Consider the following 19,512-nt stretch of genomic DNA (forward strand, 5'->3'; position numbering starts at 1 on the left):
GCTGGCGGCGGTAAGCGGCGAGGAGCAGCACAGCGCGCCTTCACCTGTGTGGGCGTCTAGGAGAGTTGAAATCAAGTCAACTTTATGGTAATGAGCTGTGACGCCGTTCGGCGGCAAGCAATCAGCATGTAGAAGTCCACCACTTGAGAAGAGTCTAGTAAACACAATCCTGTGAACTTTGGTTCTGACCACAGTTGTTCCCAAGGGTTTAAATATTGTGGTCGCCGGATTTCCAATTATTTGCATTGTTTTGTAACAGGAATATACATTAAAAAGTTACTGGTGAGTTACTGATGTTCATTAATGTTATACATTTTTTATTATTTATTATTTTAAAAAGCGGGAATGTCTGGCGACAATACAAAACAGTACTGCACACTGGATAATTAAGTGAAGCAAAGCCACACCACATGCAACTTGATCTCCCATAGTTAAATAAATTTGATAATAAGTGTGCAACATTTTCATGCAAGAAAGTATGTTTTTATGCGGGAATGTAACTGATATGATATGCTGCCACAGCCCCTTTAAATACGAGTTTAATGTGTCGAATTTTGACGCTCTCACCGCTTTCAGTGTGAATGTACAGTAAGGCCAATTTAGCTTATTCAAATCACCTCTATCCACACTGTGTCTGTCATTTTACACACATGTTTGTGGAGGACACCACAGCACCTGCAGGAATCCCATGCAAACTTGGGGAGAACATGCAAACTCCACATAGAAATGCCAACTGGCCCAGCCGGGACTTGAACCAGCAACCTTCTTGCTGAGAGGCGACAGTGCTTACCACTGAGCCACCATGACGCCCCACAATGGAAACACATTTACTGAGTATATTCCAGCATGTGCATCAAAAAAGTAAAGCGATTTTGTTTTAACAGGTCATGTGATAACAGAAACATGCATTGTGAGATGGCATTAAAGGTGCAGTAGGTGATCTGCCTAAATGCTAACCGGTTAGCATAATATCTTTCAAATACAATCCCTCGCCTGTCATCCTAAGCCACGGCTCCTGAAATCACAAACACGCTCTTTAAAGATGACAGAGAGCCACTAGATCATGTCATTTGCCAATTTTTTTTTTTACTTTTTAGTACTTTATAATACTACAATTGTGGTTTTCAGTTGTGTAGTTAGCAAGCAAAACTTGTCATCATTATCTCATCAGTCTCTCTCACACGCTTTGTCGTAAAGCAACTACTGTATGCTTAGTGCTTGGCCGCAGGGTGCAGGATATACAATTATTACTAAGCCATACTTACATGCTATTTCAGACTGAATATTCAGAGTAGTATAGTAAACAGTATAGGGAGCGCGTCACAGGTTGTCATTGTTCAAAAATGAACCAATGTGAATATAAAACAAAGTTCACATCAGAAGAGCAGGCTAGGCGGAATAGCTTATGTTTTGTTGTTAAACTAAATAAAAATCGACAGTATCGATGCTGTAATCGGGGGCGCATGCGCATGTGCTGACCCCAGACACTGGCGTGCTTGTCTCTTTTCGTTTGTTTGTTTGTTTGTTCGTTCGCTTGTTTTAAAGTTGTATTTTAAGTTGTGTCCCAAGAAGAAAATGTTGGCGAAGTTCTTCGTGGTGCTAAGGATTTTAAACTAAAAGGCACCCGATGAAACTGAAAATAGTCACACCAATCGTTCGCTGAAATATTTCAGTGGCTGAACAACACTTCTGTGCATATAAGTTCGAACCCATTTGTAACAACAAAATCTACATCAGCTTTGTGTGACTAAAATGGTTTTAAAACATAACATTACCAGTCTAAAATAAGTACTTTAGCCATGGTGTCATCGTTCCTCCAGCATGCAAAAGAAACTCCAACATTGACTCAGGATTTTAAACAGTTTTGATTAAGTATTTGTTTTTAGCGATGTTACTCGTGTCCACGTAAACGAGGCCAGGGTGAACGCGCATCAGCGAATCTGTCTGAATGGGTTTGTTGACAGACAAACAGACTGTCTGCATTTGTTGACAGACAGTTTGGGCTACTTATCACAATTATGAGAATAGTCGGCCCAACAATATTTAATTGGATGAACATTTATTAGTCTTACGCCTTACCCAGAATATAAAACTACATGTACATTCATTTAGATCATTCACTTTAATAATTACTATTGGAATGTAAAGAGACTTTCAACCAGCACAACAAAAAATGTTTCTGAATACAATCACCTACTGCACTTTTAATGGACAAACCAGCAAACTGACCATGTTGTAAACATCTGAAATGATTTTCTGTTAATTTAAAATGACTTTGGCAAACTCCGTCATCAAAGTGGTTCAGTATTATTACTTTCCAGAACTTTCCTTGAGTCTCTAAAAGCACTGTGTATTTATTGCGTTCCTTTTTCGTTGGTGCAAATGATTTATTATACAAGAAAATAAGGCCTACGGTGGTTTATGCAGTAAAATTTAATTTTTCTTTCTGATATTAAGTGCCAGTTTGTCAGGAAGTGTTTTGTTATTTGCAAATGTTTTATTGTATAAATGTGATATTCCAATTTTGAGCACAAGCCTAATTTGCATCTTGGTGGATGGAAAAATAGCTAATGTTACTGGAGTTTCTGAACATCTTTACCTTAGCAGAAGTTTCCTGGATGAATGACCAAACGGCTTAAAGAAAAAGCTATTTTTTTAAAGAAACTGCGGCTTTGGAAATAACTGTTTAAGTGGACAGGGTCTCAGAAGCTAAAAGTGTGAAAACAAACAGCTTTAATATACCCTCACTGTGACATAATCCTATTGATAATCCTAACATGATTGCAAAGTTTTAAGTGATCATCTTTAAAAAATTGTCAGACTTTGTAAAAGATTTACACCAATAAATGTAAAACATAAACACCATAAGTGGCTATCGATATTGAGCCTCCTGGACCCGGAAATAGTATTTCACACATCACAACTGAACAAGCGGATAAGCGTAAATCCCTCAAGTGTGTAAATTCGGAGTTGATCTTACAGGCTGGTCTGCACGGTTGATCCCGGTGAGGAAGAGGGTTTCGGCAATAAAGAGGGAGATGCAGAGGTTTTTGTGGATAGTGTTCCTGTCGCTTTGCAGACCACGGAAGAAACAGAAGGTGAAGATGCAGATGAGCAGGCAGACCAGAGACAGCAGGATCCCCACCCACGTTATGACGTCCAATAGCAGCTCATGCACCTGGTCTGCTTTCTGAAAACACAGGGATGAAGGAGAGAGACATGTTAGTCAAATTCTATTATAACCATCTACTTTTCAGAACAAACCTTCAGTCTGTTAAATAACTGTTTATTAGCAACATCATTTAACAGTTGAAATATTACTTAAACTGTATTTGTAGTAGAAATCTCATGAATTACCCACGCAGCATTCAAAATACACTGAAAATAATATTATTATAATATATATTATTACATTTTATAATAACTGTGTTGTTACACAAAATATAATACATTCCTGTCAGTAAAAAAAAAAAGATTTTCAGTAGTCATTACTCTAATATTCTATGCTTTGGTGCTTAAGAGCCACTAATTTTAGAATATTATGCCTTTAACTGCCTGCTCTACCACATGTTTTTAGTGTTTTAAATAGTGACTGTTAAAGTCATTTAAAGAATAACTGTTTTAAAGAATGATTTACACATAGCAATGTTGGTTTACAAAAAAATAAAAAAATCAAACAAACATAATCCTGTTGCACTACTACACTTCGTTTTTGTTTTATTGTAAAAAAAAAAAAAAAAAGAAAAAAAAAACAAGAAAACTTGAGAATAAGAATCTAAAATATTTTTATGGCATACTTTAAAAAATAAAGATAATTTAGTGTTCAAATTGTTTTATTTCGATTATGTTTTAAAATAAATTGGTCTTACACTTCATATTTTCAATATTTCATAGTATATTTATTAATTTTGGTACTTTTAGCAAAAACTGACATATCTACAGTACCATTTGGTAGAGGTTGATACTTTAGAAATTATGGGAGGTTTTAAAAAAAATCTTGGTGTGGCAGTTAAAGGTTATTAATTCAGAGAACATCTGTGTTCTTATATTTTTGTATATACTTTACTATTTTTTTCTATATACTTTATTCTTTATGCTACAATAAAAAAATGAAGACCATCACTTATTTTAAAATAGATTAAAAAAACACCATTACGTATAATTAATTTTGAATATTTTCAGAAGTTTTCATTGTAATTTAAACATTTTAGCTATTTTGTTTTATTTTTGTTCATTTTTTACTACTATCTATTTTGATTTTATTTAGTCTTCAGTTATTCAGATATTTTAATTGAACTACAATCAATTTCTTTTCCAAAAAATAAAATAAAATGTGCTGTGTACGGCATGTTGTTGGTAGCCTGCTAAATCACTTAATTTTATTCCTAGAAAGGAAGTTTCTTGCTGTTAGAGTTCAGACAGAACACTGCACTCATGGGCTCTTTACAGGCCCAGATGGAAAATGCTGAACTTTTTAACAATTTCTGCACTGATTTTGGAGGAAAATCTGCACAAACTGATAAGCGCCGATAGTACTATACTCCTACTTGCAGCGGAAAGTCTTATCAAATAAATAAAAATATTTCATAATTGAACATAATGTTTCACTTGGTAAATGGCGAGCATTCAATTTCTGCTGTGCCACAGATTGCAGGCCTGGGTTTGTGGGAATGGCCCATTCATTTCCACGGCACTGAGAAATTTGGAGCACTGCGGTTATGACAAGACTCAGTGTTCAGTGAATGTGCGCAGTCAACCCTGCACACACACAAGTGCACACACACTAAATGGTTTTATTAATCATTCATACGTATATGCAACATCCATTAATGCAGCCTCAAGGGTGTGGGTCCAAATGATGTGTGCGCGTGTGCGCGCATGTGTGTGTGTGTGTGAATGTTTAAGGTCAATCCTCCCCTCTGCACACAACATTTACATTTATGTATATCTTGACCTTTTGCCTTTACGTTCTGCACATAAATCATTTCTTCAGTCTATTGCTGACATGCACACACATGTGCACAAACTCTATGTACGTACAGTACAATACATTTGTCCACACTACATTAAGGGTTTCGTATCTGTTTTGTCATTTTTATTCCTGATTTTATGTGCATGTGTGTGTGTGTGTGTGTGTGTGTGTGTGTGTGTGTGTGTGTGTGTGCGATGAATATGAGTGTCCTGTCTGAGATAACACACTGCCCAAGGCAAGAGCCCAGTGGCTTCAGGAGAGCTGTGAGGTCTCTCTTAGTGCTGGATGACGTAACCTATTGCAGTACCAGTGAGTGCGGTTCAAACTTTATTTTACCGGTCTGCTTGTAAATCTCAGGTTCATTGTAAAGTATTCTCAACAGAACTGCTGGAGCAAAGTCAGTGACCACCACTTCGCCAGGCCATAATAATCAATCTACTGTATGCTGTGAGCGCATAGATTTCAGCTTAACCAGTTCCCATCCATTTAAATTTAACCATTTAACCAAATTGATCACGATGACCTACCAAGTCCATTTCTGCTCCAAACGATCCCTAATAATTAAATAACCACGCACAAGCTAATAATGAGCTATAATAATTCAAAATTACAAAACATGTTAGCACCTCAGTGATTAGTGTGTAATTTGCTGTTGATAGTCACCTATAGCATAGGTGACTCATTTTATGACAGATTGACACATTTAGTATGTGCAAGGTAATATTTACAACATTATCTCTTTTTGTCCGGGTTCAGCAATCATTTGTAATGTTAATGAAGTACTCACTCAACTCATGTGAGCTGATGCTGTTTGATAACTTTTTATATAAGTGTATTTGTTCATGTAGGCTCCAGGAAAAACCACGTGTGTGACTAATATTCTCTGAAATGTCTAAACTAATTGATCGCCCTCTGGTGGCTGGATGCAAAACAGGGTGGGTTGAGGGAGTATTTTGATACCTCTTAAATCACTAACTGAGGCCAGACAGAGTATTTTAGCTGCAATTTGTCTACAGTGGAGATGTCTCATCCATCATTTATTATAGTCTAAACTATTTACAGAAGCTGTGGATTAAAGTTAATAATGGTTTCTAGCTTCAGTTTCTCTCTCGCATAATGTATTGTCAGGAGCCAAAGGTAATCATTTTTGTTTTGCTTGTTTAGTGTCAAAGTTGATTTAAGCTGAATATTTTGCCACAAAAAATAATTATATTTTGTCATGTGTAGTAAGCAGTGTTCGTCCCAAATGTCCTTCGAAGTGCAAGTCAAAATATTTCTGTTACATCCATTTCTTTTAGTCCATTTTACATTTTTACTCTTTTCTCTAAAGCAGGAGTGCCCAAACTTTTTCTTATAAAGGCCAAAAACCAAACTTGATTGAGGCTAGTGGGCTGAAGGTAAATATTGTTGACATGGGTACTTTCCTAATTTAGAAAACACTGCTTTATATTACCTAATACAGTAATATAATAAACTTATTACAGTAAAAACAAAACAATCTCATTCATAACAGAATTACACTAGTTTTGCCTTGATTTGCTCACCGATGTCTTCTGCATTGTCCTCTACCTGACAGAATTTACAACATTTAATTGAAACATTTATTTTCAGATTTTTGAAGCCCAGCAATAAAACAAACAAACAAACAAAAAAGGTTACCTCAAATTAGAAATGACGATCTTTGTGTTAAAAGCATTTGCCCCAACCCTTTTCATTACACTCACTCTTCTCTCAGCTGGGATGGTGGGCCAAATCAAGGGTTAAAATGGCCAAACTTTGGCTTACAGGCCCTACTTTGGGCATTTCTGCTCTAAAGCATGTAATTTAGTTCATCGACAGCATTTCAGCTGATGCTCATGTGCAAAGCAGTAGTTGAAAAATTTAAGTTGAAATTAAAAGTAAACAGAGGTTAGAAATATTGTCCTTGCAAACTGAAATGAAACAATTTTACTAATGTTGACTTAAAAAAATGAAAACATAATACAAAATAAATAACACATTTATTACAACTAAAAAAATATTACTACATTCTAATACACAAAAATGGTAAAAATTACATGAACCATAAGTTATGTTGATGTACTTCCAACTGATATTAAATATTGAGTAGGGGCGGGGCTTTCTTTTTATGCATAATTTCGTTGCAGCAAACTAACAGTAAGGGGGGCATGGTTAACAATACTGTGGCTAAAGCCATGAAAACTGATGAGAAGCAAATGGTCAGATTCTGATTGAAGATTAATAAAACAAACATGTTTTATTACTATTATTAATTTGCACAGATTAATGGTTCACCTAAAGAATAACAATGTGCTCTAATGAGATAAACATTTTATTTTTTGTATTTCAGACAGACTCTAAACTGTAGCAGATCAAACTTAAAAACCCTTGTAGTAATACCTATTTATAACCTAAAATTTTGCATTATATTTTAAAAAAAATTTTTACATAGTATTTAACACTGTTTAATCTTTTTAGATCCATTTTGTCTCATTTTCATTATTAATAATCAATTGAAAACATCAACATCATACCATAAAAATATGCAAATGTGATTGTTGAGATTAATAATCATAACCTAAATCTGAGACATACCTTCACCTCCACATGGGCCATAAGCACAGCAAAGTTGGTGAGGTGTGTGCAGGAGCAAGAAGTGTGGGTGCGGTTGGTGCCCAGCAGTCTGCAGTCCTGAGTGGACCAGAATCCTGTCATGGTGCGTTTAGAGTAACTCCAGAAAGAGCAGTTTGGATTGAAGTTCTCTTCTGACTGCTGGAATGAAAATATGCGTATTATTCTCTTCATTATAATGATGGAAACACATTATAAAGCAGATACAATGAAGAATAAAATGTAAGCAATTATAATACCTGTATGTGCTTGACAGTGAAGACCACAGGTTCAGACAGGTAGACCTTGTTACTGTCTTTATTAATGGCTGCTGTAATAACAGGTGAGTTGACTATCAGGGAATAGTTTGGATAGGCGGCTTCGCTGCCAAGACGCACGCTTGCATTCTCTGTGGACAAGTATTGGCCGAGGTTCTTATAAAGAACCAGCGCCATACGGATCTCACCTACGAAAGAGGAACACAGAAGCAGTCAGTCTGGAAGCGTCAGTATGGGAATTAATCCGGGGCAGATGGACAATGACGGATTACCATTGCGTCCTTGCTGTTTGAGTGTGTTGGCTGAGAGATGAATGGAGTTGCCGGTTAGTCCAGATTGGGGGAAGCTTAGATCCGCCAGATTAACATCTGTACTTAGCCGAGCCACCTCCAGTTCTGCAAAACACCAACACAAACATGGTCATATTCCGCCACCTATCAGACTGGAGGACTCTTAGCTCTGTTTATAACACAGCCATTTAAAGCGTACTTCTTTTCATAGCTTGCATGAACACATGCACTTCCACTGTGAAAGAAATATTCATCCTTGTCTAATGTCTGTGCTTTCTCTGGCCAAATGTTAGGAGCGATAAAAAAGTCTTTGTACTCATTTAAAATTGAGTTATGTGTACCTTTGATCCCCCCGCACATGTTTCTGCAGTCGGTAGTTTGTTGTTCTACTTCTGTCTTCTCTTTTTCTTTTTCCTGGCCTTGGCCTTAAAAGCAGGGCCTGAACTGGATCCCCAATAAATTATTTTAGCTAAAATATGAATGACACGTCTGATTCCATACAAACAGTTCTAATCATTTGTGTGAATGTGAACTAGTTTTCATTTGTCTTTAAAACGGCAACACCTCCACATCTAAAAGCAATATCGATTATCGGGCTCTTGTAAAGCTGGCTATAAAAACGGAGACTAATTAACCTCCACTTGGAGTTGGGAAGAGAGAACTTTCTATTTTGAGTGGTAATTTTCTCATTCTGTCTTTCTACTATATTTATCTGCTCCATGTTGGGTTTTTGTATTCAGCATAAATTATTTAGGCTTACTCTTTTTTCATTATTAATAGGCCTGGTTCTATGGGTGTTCTCAAACGAAAGCAACCCTCAGATGGAGCTTTAATAATAGCATACTGGCAAAAAGAATATCATCAGAGGCATTTACGTATGAATCCACTGACCGCTCTAAACGCCGACGTTCATCAGGTTCTGCATGCTGTAGTGTAGACGAGATGGAAATAAGAGATTCACTGAATAGAACAAAACTTTATAGGATGGCAGTGATCTATGATTACTAGTGACAGCTTGTTAGAACTAAAGAGCGCATTTTGCATGCTTTCTACATCCATTAAATCCATTTAGTATTTGTATAAATCCTTTATTTTTCATGTTACAAGGAACAACAGCCATCTACACAACAAAATGTTGCTGTTTTATGTAAAAACAGAACTTTAAAAGCTTAGATGCTTTTTGTGACATTATAAAATGACAGTGACAATGAGATCATACAGTGAGCTGGGAAGCCAACTGATTATTTAATGTTCTAATATTTTTCTAATGACATTTCAATGTATTCTGGATAATAAATAGTGTATATTTATGCATACTATGATTATATGGTCTATTTTGTTTAAGTATTCTAAGACAAACCCCTTCCTTCCAACTTCAACTGTGAATTTCTCATTAGAATAAAAAGCCCATTTATACAAAAAGCATAAAAGACAAAGATAATCATAGAGCTAACTACATTAGCACCCACACCAAAGCACAATTTAGAGCAGGATAGATTTTGATTGGTTGTCAGTGTTTTCATTGTTAATTTTCTAGGCACACATTGTTGTGAATGTGATTCCACCCATTTTCAATGTTGTTATCAGTTGTTCTTCTGTCTTATATTACTGTTGTTGTTAACAGTTCTGAAAAAGGGATAAAATGACAAAGTCTGTCATCAATCAGTGTATCTTCCGTAACTTCCGTTTAAGTCTTTATTCATTTCTTACTTCAATTGATCACAGAGAACAACTTTTAAAGAACATTGGTAACTAAACCATTGATTGTGTCCATCGACTTCTTTAGAGTTTTATTTTAACTATAATAGAAGTCAATAGGGACCTATGGTTCTCAAACAAAGTTTGGTTTCCAACATTCTTTAAAGTATCTTTATTTGTGTCCATCAGAAAATAAAAAGAAATTCATAAAGGTTTGAAACAATGTGGCTGTGAGTAACTAGTGAGTGCTCATTTGTGGATGAACTATCCTTTATTTTGAGAAGATATGAAAGAGTTTATAAAAAGTACTGAATGCAAACATGCTGATAATTTTCAGTGCATTTCTAATTATTCTACAAGCTATCCAGGGAAGATACACACTATTTTTCCACTTTTGTTCACATGGTGTATTAAACTCTGTGTCACCTCTCACACTAAATGAATATATTTAAGAGCGCACCAGTAAGAACACCCACCCATTTGCTTCAAGGTAAATTAATGTTAATAACGTAATGTAAATTCATTTACGTTTGGATTCAGGTCACAGCAGAGGTGACAGCTGCTAAAGAGCTCACACTAGCATAGATGGTGTGTTGCAGAGACATTAGAAGAGGATCTGTTCACTCGTGCTAATGTTATCATTTGTAATCGATTTCAAATGAGGCTCCTCTCTTTTCAGTTGATGTGATAAGAGCCAACTGAGTCGCCGGTTTTAATTTAACAATTTCTTTTTAATGGAAGATAAAAGATGCTTTGCAATCTCAAACTTCATTACAGTCCACGAAGAAAAATACAAGAATATTATATCAAAAGATTTACATGTGATGTGGGTAAAGCAACAGTGGTAAAGAGGCAGAGCTTAGCCCTGTATTTTTGAGCATAACGAAATGTACTTTTATTACTTCTGCACTGAATTCATTTCACACAATGTACTTCTTGTGCTCAAATAAATCACTCATACTGTATGTTTCTGTCTATTATTTTACAATTAAAAAATAAGTGGTATGTGAAAAGACTAAAACAGTTGTTAGAAACCTTCAGTACACGTGGTTATCAGACTGCTTCTCCAAAAACAAGGAGAGGGAAAAAAGCACAAGACATTGTCTAAGAAAAAAATTCCAGAAATGTCATTTTGCGATATCTTGCCATCAATTTCCAAACATGTACCCAGGGGATGTGTGGCTTTTGACTTATTACTTTTCGGCATTGCTCCAGGACTAGTTTCATATATTTGTTTATGAAATAATAAAATGTTTAGTGTGGTGTCATTTTTTTTTACATTACCTGACCATTATAAACTTTAGATGATAGATAGTAAAGCCCAAAATGTCTTCTTTTTAAAAATACATGAACTGTGAATGTAGACCAAATTATTCAGCAACTGTTACTGTTTTAGTTTAGGAAGGTCATTTTTTAGAAAGTGCCTCTGACGGTGAGGTAGAGAACGACACTGATATAGTTACGGACAACTTTTTTCAGAAATCCTATATTTCATGCTATCTTAATCAAATTGGAAATATTTGTTTGTATATGGATTAAATATGGATATGGATAAAAAACCATTTGTATATAAAGATCGTCAAGTGTCTTCTTTCCAATGATACCTAATTTTTGTTTGTAGCTCACTGGGGTCAAGAACTGTTACCTCCTCAACTCTGCGTACCTAGCCCAATACCCCCATAAGTGGTTCCATTCTCTCCTCAGTTAGAATAGAACATATTTTGCATTGATTGAGACATTTTTCTTTTTTTCTATGATTACTGACATGTCCAGGAACCAACTAAATTATTTACAGCATCCCAGACCACACAGAACCTAAAAGATAGACTTTTAAATTTGAGTTTACAAAAAAAATATGTTATAACACAGACAACATATAAAATTATTTTATCTTTTTCAACAATGTTTTATGAAAAAAGGGTTTTCTTTTAAATGATAAAAGAAACTTTTGCATTTACACATCTGCATGTGGATTTGAGAAGCTTTTGAATTTGGGTGGGCAAAATCCAGGTGGAAACCTGGAAACCTCTTAAAGACTTTAAGAGGTTAGATTAAACTATAGTGTAAGATAACACACACGGCCGTCTAAATAAATAGGCTATAAAACACACAGTTGATCAGTTAGGACTATTAAAAAATTATTTAAAAAACTGTACCGAAAGAAAAAAGCACATGAAAGAATGCTGCTTATTTTATTGACGTGCTTTAATTTTAGACAGTTATTTAAGATTTTTTAGTTACAAAATTAAAGCCTACTAAAGAAATATTATGTTGACACGGGATCTGAGCAGTATTGGTTTACCGGTGAGCATGAGCAGAAAGAAGCACTTGCTTTGAGCAGTTAGCGACTGAGTGGAGGGCATGACCAGTGGAACACTGCTCAGCTCCACTCACATGCTCTGGATGCTACAGTATATCACTTAAGTATGTTCACTATGTACATAACTGCCCCCTGCTGGTCATGTCTTTCTTGAGTTAGACCATTTTGTGCTGTGCCGCGCAGTACTGCAGCACTGCGTGTGTTCACGTTCATTCACTCGCGCATTTCCAGTAGCCACATCTTTAGGTGTAAATCTGTAGGTGTAAATAAATAAGTGAGTGCTGGATAACAGGTTAAGGCTGATTAATAATGAAATCGTAATTTGTCATTGTTAGCAATAATGAGAGATTTTACACTCTACATTACTAGAGTGCATATACCAATAGAAATAATCAAGTCTCCCCATCTAAACATGAAGAGTGAAGATTTGAAGCTTTTTCATTAAAAAAACATACACTTGAAAAAGAAATAAACGTATCCACAAATCAGTGTGTGTGTAGAAACGCATCAATCTATTAAACACCCTCTATAAATCAGAGTATTGATTGTCCAGTATGCTTTAAGACATTGCTTCGTGAACATTGTTTATTTATCGAGTTTAGATGAAAGACACTTTTGGCTGGCCAAATGGCTTTATAAATTCACTTTGAGACATGAAAGTATGTGTGTGCATGTGAGAATGTGGTATATCACATCAGCGTGTGAAGTCTACAGTTCCCAAGGGGAGCGATGAGTTATACAACAGCCGTGCTATAAAGTTATACATCTTTAAATCACATCTGAATCTGAATGTGTGTGTATGTGTGTGCTCGCATGCGAGAGCATTATTAAAATCATTTTCCTCATATCTGCAGGTGGTCTCTAGGCCAAGCTACAGGCGGTTTATGTAATTTTCTGTCCAGCTTTGTAATATAAAGTAGCCCTGTATGTGTCTGTTCGTGCACAAATGTGCGTTTGATGAATTACAGATTCCTGTTGCACGTTAAACCAAATAAAATCCTCATTAAAGGCACATTTTTAACACCCTTCCGATCTCATTTAATAGATGATATGTTTCTGTCATCATTACAGTCATTTATATACAAGCTGCATCACACTATACCTCTCTAATAATCAAAATGATGTTCTAATTATGCAAGTCAGATGGTGCAAATTTTCCCGGTAGAGATAACATATTGTATATCTTCGTCTGCAGATGACTGAATTGCTGAGTTTTGACAAACTTAGCGTGATCTTACTCTTCTCAGACCTGTCGTAGAGATGAACGCATCACGGATTACCTGTTAGGCATTTATTTCTGGTCTAGGGAAAGAATATCCTGAATAAAGGAATATAAAAAAAGAATATTTTGAAGCGGAAAGAGAGAGAAAACACAAAGAAAACCTGAAGTAATAAACTCACACCCCCCAGGGTAATGATCAGAGGGATACGGTCTGTGTTTGTGTGTGTGAGAGAGAGAGAAAGATCCATAAGGAACAGAACGGCCCAGTTATATAAACCACTTCAAGCACCGCACAGCAGATATGGTGCCTTCAAAGCAGACACACACACACAAACACACGCGCGCACACACACACACACATAGGCTGCAGGGGTGCTCACACTGTGCTAACCTAATTAGCTGAAACTAGTCTTCACAGAAAACTGTGCACTGAAACACACATGTGTAATCCATAAGCACGCTCTGTTCGAAATCAGACAAGTCGTTCGGATCGCTTTTAAAAGATTTAAAGAGCATCCTTTGTCACCTAAATATGACAATATCTGCATTCGGTTTCTAAAAAAAGCCATTTCCAACATTTTCTCTGCTCTTTAGTGTACACATTCATTTAACAAGAACAGCTCGCAGCATAAAGAAAGCCTTAAAGAAGCAGAAACGAGAGAGAGAGAATGAGAGCAGGAATACGTTTCTCATTTGAATAAACGGATAATGGTGGGAGATTTTGTCTGCGAGATTAAGATTGGCTTTCGGCGAAGATTTGAGATTGAAGATCAAAAACGAAGAACATAATGATAAAAACACTATTTTCTTTTTACTGAAAGGCTTATGTATGCAAAAAAGGATTTGAGCTCGCTGCTGAAAAGCATCTAAGAAGTTCTGCATATTCATTTCTTGATTAAGTCTTATGTAAAAGACACACAGACATGTACGGTTGCATAAGTCCATGTTTCATGACTTGTTTTTTTTTTTTTTTGTATAGCACTGGCTCCTAACTACAGTTCATGTGCGGTCTGTCTGTAGCACACAATGGAAATGAATATGCTGAGTGACATGACACAATCTCCTCAGTCCAGATGTTTTGTTCATGCCCGATACACACGTGTTGATAGGTGTTTTTCACCAATTAGATAAAACAATAATTTAAGGCTAATGATGATCAAGCTAAAACAACAGAAGCAAGCAAATCCCAAAATGAAGTGTTGCAGTCAATTGCTAAGTGAAAATTTGTGTGGTTAACATGCACTCTTAGAAATAAATGCACCAAAGTTGTCACTGGAGTGGCAGCTTTTTAAAATATACACTCTTTCTATTTACATACTAATACAGTCTGTTTATTTAAGATACCAATGGGGAATTTTGGTTACAAAGGTAAAAATAACTTTTTATTTTTACTTTAAACTTTTTTTTTTTAAAGTATTTAAAAAAAAAAGGGTGCATTTACTGAGCAACAGCATTGCTATATCATACACTGCATGAAAACCTAGATTTTCATCCCTGTGAATGTCAGAAAACATCTCAAATCACATGCAATTTTTGGCCGTTCACAGGTTTGTAGGTATCGTTTTTAAACAGATTGTTCACATTGAGATTCAATAAGTACAAAGCTGGAATCATATCGAAATTTAGCTCGAGGATATGTTCCTGTACCTTCTGTATTTTCTACCAAAATGGCCAAATGGTTACAAAAACAATGAATGAATGTACCTTTATCTTTTTTACATATGAAACAGAAGTCTGTGGCATTGGCAAACATTTTCTTAATAGGTATTGCTGTACATTTTATCCAATTGAAAAAAATTAAAATTGTGCTTATGGATCCTAAGAGAGGTGCATTTCAGGTATATATTATCACATACAATGTCCCAGTCATTCTCCTCAATAGTTTGACCAATATCCTTCTCCCAAGTCCTAGCCAGGCAGAAGTGCAAATGTTAGACAAAATGTCATATATCCTTGTTATCAATTCTTTTAAACAAGATGCATTATAAATGGAAGAATTCAATCTCTTTTTTTCTGGTTCTCAGCTCTCCTTTGTCCAACTTTGGTTTTAAAAAAATGTTGCAATTGTAGATATTTATAAAAATTGGATATTGGAAATTTATATTGATCTACAATTTGTTGGAAAGAGTTTATGGTGCCCTTTAAAAATAAACAAGACATTTGAGAGATACCCAGTTCAAGCCATGCTAAAAAACCAGTGTTTTGCAATGTTAAAGGTATATGTTTTATGTTTAAACTTGTGTGCTTCGAAGTGTAAACATTTAAAGTGCACATTTAATAATTATAATAATATTAATATTAATAACAACAGTAATAATAATCATTCATTCATTTTCTTTTCGGCTTTGTCCCTTTATTAATCAGGGGTTGCCACAGCAGAATGAACCGCCAACTTATCCAGCATGTTTTTACACAGCGGATGCCCTTCCAGCTGCAATCCAATGTGGGAAACATCCACACACACTCATTTACACTCATATACTACGGACAATTTAGCCTACCCAATTCCTCTTTACAGCATGTGTTTGGACTGTGGGGGAAACCGGAGCACCCGGATAAAACCCAGGCGAATGCAGGGAGAACATGCAAACTCCACACAGAAACGCCAGTTGACCTAGTGGAGGCTCAAACCAGCAACCTTCTTGCTGTAAGGTGACAGCACTACCTACTGCACCACTGCGTCGCCAATAATACCACTTCCAACAGCAGCCTAGCTTTCCCATGTGGTCTTACTTCCAGGTACTGACTGGGCGCAGCCCTACTTAGCTCCAGTGGGTGACCATGTGAGAGTTGCAGAGAGCTAGCTGCCAGCTTGTTACCACACTGGTCACTACATATACTGCCATACAAGGGTAGGTCAGCCAAGAGTTATGTCCTTATTTGGGAAATGTAGTGCTGTAATTGCATCATTTCTGAGTGATCTGTTACACATGGTGTCTATGGCACAATGGACAGGCACCAAAATATGTGCCCACAAACAAATATAGCAAGGACTGTCCACATTTTCAGCACCAGCCAAGTAACTGCCATTGGTGTGAATGAGAATGCAAATAGTTTTGTCCATATTGTCTATAGAAAGAAGAGATCACACAGATGTCGTGGAGATTTTTTTGATGTTGATTCTCCTTTAATCAAACCTTCTAAAAAAAAAAACATGTAAAACATCAAGGCCAAACAACTAAGGCAGATGATCAGATGCCCAAAACAACAACACAAAACCCACTGGTGATGAAATACACAGAGAGAGGGGAAAAAAGGCAGGCTAGAGGGCAATCCCATGGAGAGCTATTTCTCTCAAACGAGATGCATGTGAACTGGCCTTGAGTGGTGGAATGGCGGATAAATTGTTTGCCAGGAACGATAAATTTCCCCCTTTGCGCTGTGAAAGCGCTGGAGCAGAATAGAGCGGTTAGCATGGATCTCTGAGCACCATCCCCCCTCCCCCACTCCTTTCTTTTTTATCTTTTTGTTTTCTTTCATTTATTCTCTTCCTCTCCCTTTCATCCTCTCTTTTCCACTCAGTCAGTTCACACTGCATTTGTCTGTCTCGCTTGTTCTGTCTCTGGTAATGTTCGGTTCATTCTGTCTCCTCCTCAGTATTGTTCTTCCTGCTGTTCTCACGTCTTCCCTTATTACATTTCAAATCTTTGCCACCGCTTCCCTCATTTTCTTCCTCTCCCTACTTTCACTGTCTTTCTTTGTCACTGTAAACCATAAAAAATTAAAGAAAGCATTCTTCAAAAAATAAAAATGCTGTCAATATTTAAACATACTCATGTCGCTCCAACCCCAGATTTACATACAACATAAAAGGAGAAATTCTGGAAATTGTACGAGTTCCTCATTACAATTATCAGGGACTAGAGCTCTCAAATGTTAAAAAAAGGCTGCAAAAATACAAAACGCAGTCATAAATGCAACATAGGTTCATACTGAAAACGAGGCCCTATATACATTTCTGGAGATTACATATGGCTGCATTTCATCAGGTCAGTCTGTGCTTTTGAAAACACTATTGGTTGGGTTTATGAAAGACGGTGAGTGGGTCAATCTATGCCTTTTAAAACATTGCGGTGGGTTTAGGGAAGGGGGGGCAGGTCAATCTGTGCTTTTGAAAGCACTATTGGTTGGGTTTAGATAAGGGGGTGAGGGGGTAAATCTGTGCTTTTTTAAAGCATTGCGGTTTGGTTTAGGAAAGGGGGTGGGCGAGTCAATCTGTGCTTTTAAAAACACTATTGGTGGGGTTTAGAGAAGGGGGTGGCTGGTTCAATTGTTGCTTTTAAAAATACTATTGGCTGGGTTTAGGGAAGGGGGTGAGTGGGGTGATTGGTCGGTTGATCAATCAGTCAGTTAGTCAGTCGACAGCCTCTGGTGGATTTACATGAGAACAGCTGGCGAGAATGGCACTGGCAGAGAATTAATAGATCTCAAAAATCATATACAGTGACCTCTGGTGCATTCGCAAAAACTGCAAAAAAAAAGAAAAACATAGCTGCTGGAACTTATTTTGCTCTCTCCAGAAATGTAAATGAAGGTAAGTAATCACAATGAGCCTGGGTTGCATAAAAATGGTCAATATAAGCCAAGTGAATTGCAACCAAATTAAAGTATACAAAAATATGATTGTGCAATATAATGAAAAAATAGGTGGCCACTTGCCGTCAGGTTAAGCTTTAATTAGAATAATTAAATGCTAAATAAAAATGCTTAACACAATGCATCACAGATGCATGAACACTCAAATCTTTAATCATGTCTGTAGTCGTCATTATCTGAGCTTGGGTGAGAAAAGAGTCAGGATTGTCCTCTAAGAATGAACAGATGAAACAAAAACAAAAAACAAATTAGCCAGTGATTGAAAATTAGCTTTTTAAAAAACACTATTGGTTGGGTTTAGGGAAGGTTTTAGGTCAATGGTTCACTTGGTGATGTGTATGACAAGGACATGTCTCTGAAACATGGCACAAGACATGTTCTATTTGAGTCTAAAATTGCCATAAATTGTGATAAATTTTATTTGATATAAAATGAAAACAGATACTCTTATAGTGACTTCACCATACATCTTTACAATAAGTTATAACATTTTGTTTTTGTCCAAATCCATTTTTTAGAGATTATGTGTAAATCATGTCACAACAAATGTGATATGCTGAGATATATATTGTTTTCTCATATCAGTATAACTTTCTCGAATAGTAACACCACTTGACAAAAATGTAAGTAGAGGTCTGTAAACATCATATAAAGCTATGGGATGCTCTAATTATAACTTGTCAGTGTAACAACATAAATGTATATCTTTTTAACAAATACCTATTTCTACTAATAGATGACATCATAGACAGCTAAAAATGAATGCCACGCCATTCACCCCTAAATTAATATATAAGCAGTATTATTTAATATATCCATATTTATATTTGTTTTATTAAAAACAAGCTTAGATTTGCCCACCTGTCAGGTTTAAGACCATATGGGGCATGGCAGGTGTGTTTGGAAATAACTCATGTTCATTTATTCGTTTGCTAGAAATTAGATCTGAATTTAGAAATAGTTTTGAAACAAATCTTTGCGCTTAACAAACGAAATTAATTATTTATAGGCTACTTGATGTCTGTGCGTAAAGGTTTCCCTATCCAAGAGCGAAAGTGAAAGTAGATCATTTATCTCTCATTCTCACGCAGTAGATGCTCTGTTTAACAGTTTTCTGTAAAAAAAAAAACTGTCAACTGTGAACTGTTTGCTTGTGAAATGCTCATTTTATTCCACTTAGACTTACTTTGCGTCCTGTAAATAGCTAATTCGCTCTTGGCGCGACGCAGCTGACTCTTAAAGGGAATGAGAGATGAGACTCTAATTGGTTTATTCTCAAAACACACCTATAACTCATTAAGAAAATAAACTCAACCCTTTTAGAACATGCGCCGCGGTGCAAGGCAGATTTTCCCATCCTTAAATTAGCAAAAACGCGTCCTGACACGCCCTGAAAGCGTTTGCGCCCTGCGTTTTGCGCTCTGCGCATGGACTGTCAAAATAGAGCCCTAAGTGTTTATTAATAAATAATACTTTGAAAGAAAAAATATAGGGTGTAATATTGATTTAGTATCAGTATCGTGATA

The 19,512-nt window shown here is 36.2% G+C and overlaps 2 protein-coding genes across 41 annotated transcripts in view; both read right to left on the minus strand.

Moving 5' to 3' along the window:
* pds5a (PDS5 cohesin associated factor A) overlaps positions 1 to 19,512 on the minus strand; it is a 485,752-nt gene that overhangs the window by 118,017 nt on the left and 348,223 nt on the right. The window lies entirely within an intron of this gene.
* Positions 1 to 19,512, minus strand: part of adgrl3.1 (adhesion G protein-coupled receptor L3.1) — a 209,680-nt gene that overhangs the window by 40,196 nt on the left and 149,972 nt on the right. For 24 of the 40 annotated variants that reach the window (XR_015476579.1, XR_015476578.1, XR_015476577.1 and 21 more), the window contains 4 exons: positions 8,133 to 8,255; positions 7,843 to 8,048; positions 7,568 to 7,744; positions 2,981 to 3,190 (listed from right to left, as the gene is read on the minus strand). Coding sequence is in view for 37 of the 40 variants with exons in the window: in XM_087237172.1 (XP_087093298.1) it covers positions 2,981 to 3,190; positions 7,568 to 7,744; positions 7,843 to 8,048; positions 8,133 to 8,255 (716 nt within the window). In the remaining 3 variants the exon portion in view is untranslated. Of the gene's footprint in view, positions 1 to 2,042; positions 3,191 to 7,567; positions 7,745 to 7,842; positions 8,049 to 8,132; positions 8,256 to 19,512 lie in introns of those variants that run through there. The other 16 variants (XM_087237168.1, XM_087237166.1, XM_087237175.1 and 13 more) reach the window with 2 other exon arrangements.

The sequence above is a fragment of the Danio rerio genome, chromosome 1, assembly GCF_052040795.2.
Source record: "Danio rerio strain M-AB ecotype USA chromosome 1, GRCz13ab, whole genome shotgun sequence".
In the NCBI taxonomy this organism is placed as follows: Eukaryota; Metazoa; Chordata; class Actinopteri; order Cypriniformes; family Danionidae; genus Danio; species Danio rerio.